This window comes from Chelon labrosus (genome assembly GCF_963514085.1).
Source record: "Chelon labrosus genome assembly, chromosome: 16".
Taxonomy (NCBI): Eukaryota; Metazoa; Chordata; class Actinopteri; order Mugiliformes; family Mugilidae; genus Chelon; species Chelon labrosus.
This window is the reverse complement of record NC_140349.1, coordinates 13,442,015-13,449,573: the sequence shown is the minus strand read 5'-3', so window position 1 is coordinate 13,449,573 and position 7,559 is coordinate 13,442,015. Positions and strand designations below refer to the sequence as shown.

At 44.9% G+C, this 7,559-nt stretch overlaps 1 protein-coding gene across 1 annotated transcript; it reads right to left on the bottom strand.

Moving 5' to 3' along the window:
- Positions 1–2,338: 2,338 nt before the first annotated feature.
- On the bottom strand, positions 2,339–4,955 carry lratd2a (LRAT domain containing 2a). The gene has a single exon (XM_084563521.1). It carries the CDS (start codon positions 4,357–4,359, stop codon positions 3,535–3,537), a length of 825 nt encoding a protein of 274 aa, XP_084419647.1. The 5' UTR covers positions 4,360–4,955; the 3' UTR covers positions 2,339–3,534.
- Between the last annotated feature and the right edge of the window lie 2,604 nt (positions 4,956–7,559).

The window sequence follows — 7,559 nt, the reverse complement described above, 5'->3', positions numbered from 1 at the left end:
TAAACCTACACGGAGGCAGAGGCAGCCGGAGGTACCTGTAGGCAAGGTCTGACAGTTGATTTGAATTGCCTCGGCTAGTACATCCGAGCTTTCACATCCCATCAAGAGAAACGGCCACGGAGACAGTTAATTCTGCGTGACTGCTGCTTCACTGTGAGAGCAGTGCGGACTTCCCATCTACTACAAGGAGAGGGGTGCGTATAAAAATAAAACACACTTGGTGATATTATTTAGGGGCTGTGCAGTCTGTACCAGCACTGCAGGGACATATGCATTTAGCCTCCAACAGGTCTAAGGAAAAGCTTTAGGAAATAAAGTTTATTTACAAAGCATCTGTCTATAAAAGTATAAGAAACCCAACCAGTAAGACAACAAACACATCCCACACAAATCCCTCTTTTACACATCTGATAAACTTATCTCTGAAAAGGCTGTTCTGGAGGATGAGGGCCCAAAGTTTTGACTGTGACTGACGTACATAGCGTGACTACATACCACAAGAATGCCCTGGTCAGATAACTTCAGAGTCATATTTGGTTGAGTAACACTAAATCTATGGGCGTTTATAGCTGAAAGTCTTAAAAAAGTAAGGTAAAAATACCCCTGTGTACGTATTTCCAGCTTTAAAAACACTGTCTTGTTGGAAACATATTAAATTTATACCTGTGGTTATTTCCCATTTTAATAACATGAGGTTTTTAGGATTTAATTCTAGACAGAAACGCTGCATGCTTTCACTTAAGGCTTTTGGATTAAGCCTGGGAGGAAATCTCCTCATACCTCCCGTGTCCACGCTGAGGCCACAATCTAGACATTGCCTCATTCTAAGGGGTCACAAGCAAAAACAAATGTTGTTCTAACCCTTGTCTTAATACAGCCAGGAGCCTGAAACCAAACTGAAGAAACAAAAACACGATAACGAGACCCGTCTCCTGTTCCAAACAAGCCAACCAGGAGTAATTCTGAGCTAAAGTATCTGCATTGCGACTCCGCATGAAGGCTGTTCCATCATTTCCACACAAGAGGATATTGCCTCTTTGTAGCTACAGCAGTAACATCTGCTCAGCTGCACTCTTGCCTTGTTAAATGGCTCTTGGTTCGATATAAAAGTGTCTAATATACTCAGGAACGGCTGAGCTTGACAAGGCCCTAAGGAGGGTTTACCGTGTCTTAATTTGATTACGGTGCTACGAGGAACATGAGAGCAACCACTGGGAAAAATGCAACACGTGACGGATAAAGAACCTAATACAGAAGGTATGGAACCTTCAGCTTAGGTAGCAGACATATAGAAGGATGAATCAGTCACTTTGCATTGAAAACTAGGGCATTAAGAGGTGAAGACATGCAGAATGTGAGTCTATGACACGATGAAGGCCAGCACAGCAATCAATCATTCTCGCCACATCAGTTTATACACAGTTTGGACTCGGTAAAAAATTTTTTTTTATCCCATCTCATTTCAGCTTACATTAGAAGCTCAGTTCTGGAAAAATCAATTTTCGCCTCGGAGCAACATTTCCAATTCTCTCGGGGGATGATAAACTATTAGAATAAATGAATATGTGCAAAACAAAAACAATTAAGAGCAACCGATTCCGATGCCGAGAGAGTTACTTGGGAGAAAACGGCTCATTACAGGCGATCACAGCCATCATGGAGGCACCACGAGCAGTCTTTCCATTGTGTTGTATCATCTCACTGAGGCTGTAAAAAAAATAAAAATAAAAAACTCTGTGACAATGTTTCATCGTGTTCTTCGGGGCGGCAGTGAAAACAGTTTGGTTTACTATCTGCAAAACCGACTAAAATTATGCAGTGGAAATTATTTCCAGAAACAAATTGAGTTTTTTTTATATTTATGGTCAACTTGCCACCTGCTATTTGGGTACTTTAACACGAAAGTGGGCAGATGGTCGAAAAAAATAATCAGTTTAGCTCCAGTAGAAACAATAACAGAGGAGTTCTCTGATTTACTACTTGTTGCTTTCAGCTGAATACAGTCACGCTGCCCGTCTCTGGATTATCTAGGCAGGGCCGTGACGACGTAGGACTCCTGGGTAAGAACGCTGCTTTGGGCACCTTTTGTTAATTATTAATCCACTTTTTTTTGTGCTCCCTCCCCGGCTGTCGGCCGCTGGAATCATCACAAATTGTGGCGCCCGAGTTGATTAATGAGGACGCAGGCATTAAACATTCTGATAGTCTGAACTGGTGCAGAGCAGATTATCCCTGCAGCTTAGGTTACCATGGTGACACCTCTATTAAAAGTGAGCCCAAACACCTAGAGGAATGGCGAAGCTAGCCCATAATATGCCACAAATAATGAGCCATACAGATGAACGTACACGTGTATCTTTATAAAGGATTTATAAGTTTTAAGTGATCAGTTACACACTTCTTCTTATTAGTGGCTTAAACTTTAATGCCGTTATTTATAACTTATAAACCTTTTATAAAACTTGACTGTGCACGGGCCTGTGAGACGAGGCAGGAAACTGATGTTTGACCTGATTTCAGACTGAAAACTCGACTGCTTGGTAACAGAGAGACAAATAAAGACTAAATAAATATTTGCCTTGAAATTTCTGACAGAACATTTTGGGTATAGCCATGAAAAATGTTTTTAAAAAAGAAAAAAGATACTTCACAGTCTTCTAGTGTTAACAGACTACTTGCTAAAAAAACAAAAACAAAACACAGCTCTGACTTTCAAGATACAATCTTCAGGAAATACTTTGAGACATACGCATGACAAAAGGAAACCATGAAGTATGCAGCAAATATATTCAGAGTTAACTGAACCAATAACGGTGCCGTGTCCCCGGAGGCTCTCTCACCCTGATGCTTCAGTGTAACAGTATAAACACGAAGACTCGTTTTCAAAAAGAGACAATAATTCATGGTTTACTTAAAACTTTTGCGTACAGTTAACACATACTTTGAGCAGTGACACACAGACAAGCTCCACCACGTCGTCTTCCGGATCATGTGCTGGTGTGTGAGAGTTTAAAAGGCAGGGAGAGAAGCCGGGCCTGTTCGCAGCCAGCAGCTCTGACGCTTTGGACGAGCAGAGGCTTAAAAACCACACAAAGGGTCAAGTGACGAGACACACCAGAAACAAGAGAAACATTCACTCTGCGCACAGAGTCCTGACGGTTTGAGACGGACGTGTGAAGCTTTTATAGAAAACTATACATTCTGTGACTGGAGGGGCATGTAGGAGCTACAAGTTCATCAATTCAATTTATCCCGGATAATTGAATTCATAATTGCTAAGGCCATTTAGCAACAGAGGATGTTGAGGATGGTGGCTTTAAGGCAGTAACATCATTATAAACCCATGAAAACATGAACCGCACGTTCATAATTAAACGGACAACATTCAAGTAGACATCATGACACGTGGTTCTCCAATTAAAACTAAAGTAAATGAGTGAAGGCTTGCTATAGATTGAAGTAGGACACAGCTTATGTTCAGTAAAGGCTACTCTAGTGTCAAAGCGTTTTGAAGAGCATGAAAAGAGGCAGAGGTCATTCAGCTCCGGGGTCACTCTTGATCTCCTCAGCGCTGCTCAAGTGAGTGGTCAGCTCCTTCAACACGGCTGTCCTGCCCAGATGGTCGTTCCTCCTCTTCTCCATGATCATGTCCTCCAAACTCTGAAACTCCAGCACGTGGGAATGTTTGTCCGACATGAATATTTTCAGCCTGTACGGCTGCTTGCCTATCCGTATCTCCCCGCCCATTTTGAACTCCCTCTTGCCGAACCTGCACCAGGCTGCGAAGCCCTCGGAGTTTCTCCAGCTCAGCTCTCGGTCCTTCAAGCCCACCTGCTCCATCGCGTTCTGCACCACCACGCCCGGACCGAGAGCTTTGAATTTGTACAAGTCGTTCACGATCCGGCACCTCCTCCCCTGACTCGCGTCTGTCAAAAAGCTGTTTTTAACCTCAGCTCTGTGCAGGTGCACAACCTGGAAGTCCCCCACATACACAGCCCAGTGCGGGTACTGACCCGTAGCCACAAACTCCACCAAGTCGCCCGCTTTGCATTTGTTTAGTAGGTTCTCTGGAGAGTAAACCTCCAGGTTGGCAGACTTGAGGCTCTTCTCGTAAATGCATTCATCTCTGTAGTAGACGGCGCACTCCACCTCGTCGCGCTTGTCGTACTGCTTCTCTTCCTGATTCGGGTCTTTATCCGTGCCATCGACGGCGCAGCCATCCTCCAACTCGTCGTCGTCGTTAGAAAAAATATAAGAGACGCCGATCCGTGAACCGTCCTCCGTGTCCACGCCGTTCGGGTCCACGGTGGGAACTTCTGCGTAACTTAAATGTGACGGCCTGTCCATCTGGTTCCCCATGCCGCTGCTCACCTGGCGGCAGCTCGTGTAACGCGATCTGATACCACGAAAGAGCAGTTACCGGTGGCCAAACATCCCCACCATCTGCCACAAACTTCCTTCCTTCGCCCAGCCGCCGTCGGACAGGGTTCGATCCAAATTACGCATAAGATTATCTCCGTTTCGTGAGCGATCCGACAACCTCTCAGCGCCCCATCAACAAGTGGAGTTGGGAGGAGAACGCAAAACTGGTTTCAGCGGAAATATCCCTCAGGTGTAGCCTCGCAGACTCACCTGCTGTTTCCCTTGCGTAAAGTTCCGTCCGTACAGCCGGCTGACACACATATACACGGAAACACCGACAGCTGAAATCCAAATCCTCGAGACGCAGAGCTTCTGGTTGTGTTCACCTACGCCGCGCACAAACTAGTGCACCGTCCTGGCGGCAGGCAGCCTGCGCTCTGTGCTGCACACATCCAGCCGACCGGCGTCGAGCAGGCGGATCTGCAGCTCGGCATCAACAGCCACTCTCCGCACACAGCTCCTCTTTTAAAGCGGAAGTGCGCGTAATATTTCCAGCAGTGCACTTTTAATATCGGCTTGAAATGAATGCTGCTTTTGGCTGAAAAGTTCTACGCGTATTTATTTATTTTTATTATTAATTTAATGCCCAGAATAGAAGATAAAAACAAAAAAAACATTTATATTTATTTAAGTATTTTGTTACATTTTATTTTATTTTTTTGTAATATTTTTTTTTGTGTTTTTTTTTTTATTTATTGTCCACATGCAGCTTTTTTTTACAATTATTATTTTTTTGGATATTTTTGTGTTTTAATTTTTATTTTATTTAGACTTAGACTTCTTTAATGTCCATAAAACTTACATAAAATGGAAAATTGCAGCCAATCCCATTTATCTATTGATTTTACATCTGTGATCAAAAGCTGTTGTGGAATGAATCCTTCTCTACTAGATGGTTATCTGCAGTGGCGAGGACACAGAGGGATCCAGCAGCATCTGTGAGCATTTCCACTGTCTTGACCAGCTGTCCCTGAACGAACTGAAGCTGCACAGTCATATTGTCCCTCTCCATCTCCTGGTGGGACCATAATGTCTCCATTACGTCTGTAGGGACTCCTGGTCTGCCTGGGCTCGCTCTCAGTTATGGGCTATTTTCTCTCCGCTTTCTCCCACAGGCGAGGGGAGTGTGCTGCTCGGTGTAAGCCCCCACAAAATAAAATAAAAAAAAATAAAAAAAATGGCACATGCTGTTGCACCACCCTCTGTGTGAAAACACCTGTCCCGGAGAAAAGGTATTGCTGTGAGTGGGAGGGTGTGAGCAGGTTTGACAGGCTGTGAAAGGAAGCATGTGTTAAACCAGAGATACAGACGCTGTGAGTGAGTCGGATGAGCCGGAGCTTGACCCCAGTTCTGAGCTGGATGCTGAACGGAAGGAGTGATTACCAAGGTTCGTTTAGTGTAAACACGCGGGAAGGCCGCGGCTAGCCGCCACTCCTTAGACTATCAGGTTAATTAAAAGGGCCGAGCTTTCTTGGTGTTATAGATCTGTAACGGTGTTCAGTCCAGGCTGATTATTGAGCCAGTATCAGATTTCTTTGTGCAGGGTTATTTATTTATTCGTTAGTTCATTGAGATGGGGAAAAAAGATCGAGTGTGTGTAGATGGCCTGAGCTAAATTTCAACACCAGTCCCTCGATGGTTTCAGTGAGAGGTCATTGAAGTAGCTTTTACCGTTTCTGATCAATGCAGCAGCAGCAGCTCGTGACAGACAAGTTTAAAACATATTTAACATGAGCACAGGAAGTTGACGTTATGGGTGCAGTTCTGTACAGACTTGAAAATCCTGAATCTGCTTTAAACTGGCAGGGGGTGAGTTCCAGTGGGTTTAGTTCTGCACCTTCCTTCTGATACGTATGAAATGGTAAGCAATGTCTGATTTGCCATAAAGGTTCTAGCTGACGCTTCTTCTTTGTGCGTTTGTTAAACCTTATGAGAGACAACAAAACAATTCCAAGAGACGCCTCAAGTTCATTTCACACGCTCACTTGAAAAGTGATTGTGATCTGGAGACTTCCCGTTGAGTAGCACGTAGAGAGGTTTTTTTTAATGTCAAGCGTTAGACAGGAAGTGTCGAGCCGACGTGCCACCTCCTGTGTGCAATCTGTTGCTTTGGCTGCAGCTGTCCTTTGTGAGCGAAAACACAAATAAGACTGCATCGTCAGCGTACACGTGTCGAAATCAGCAGCAGCACCGGGTTACATTTTAAACTTATCTGACGAAGTGGGACATTTGTTTGTATTGCGAAGCTTTGTTCTGACATCCATGGCTTCCACATGATGTGTCTTAATAATCAAGGTGGCTGATATCTGTTCCACACTTGTGCTTTTGAGTGAAATGTTTCAAAAGCCGTTCGCTGGATTATCCTGAAAGCTGGTACAGGCGTTCACGTTCCTCCTCAGACTGTTACAACACGCTGCAGACTAGATTTAGTTTTGGCTTTTGCCTTCTTTGCCGGCGCAGGCTTGTACGCTTATAGAGTCTAGGTGAGTTCAATGAAAGTTTGCCTCTTAGAGACCCAGCAGCGGGAGATATAAGCTGCAGCACCACGAACTGACCTGATAATGATGCAACAAGATTCAAAGAAAGATTCTACTTTCACTTGAGATGACAAAGCAGCGGCGTGTTGTGTAGTAAGAAGGCGGCATAATTTCACCATTCGCTGTCCTTTCATCAGCTTTGGCTCAAGTTCACGCACGTATACTGTGAATGTGCTTTCTTCTTCTCCTCCCCGGCTCTGCTCTTATTTCAGCACGAAGCCCCGCAGCTGTCCCAGGCCGACTGTGCATGTGATGGGAGTCAAATTTAACAAACGTGCAGAATGATTTCAGCAGATACATCTTTTCAGAGCGCGAGGTTTTACATCGCGGCCTATTTGACCGCGTCTTGGAGCGCCTTATCCTCGGGTGGCATGACCCAGTTTACGCCCCTGGTGCCCCCCCTCCGGTAACACACTGTAATTTGCGGCGCTGGGAAATTACTGGAGCAGGGAGGCCTGGGAGACATAGTCAATTAGGCAGGGCTCCACCTGTCCGGTGGGGGCACAGCAAGCCACAGGCTGACGCCTTAATCTTCATCCCAAAAACGAGGGCTTTTCATAGATAGTCAGAGGCTTCACGAAGCGCGCATCACACACCGTT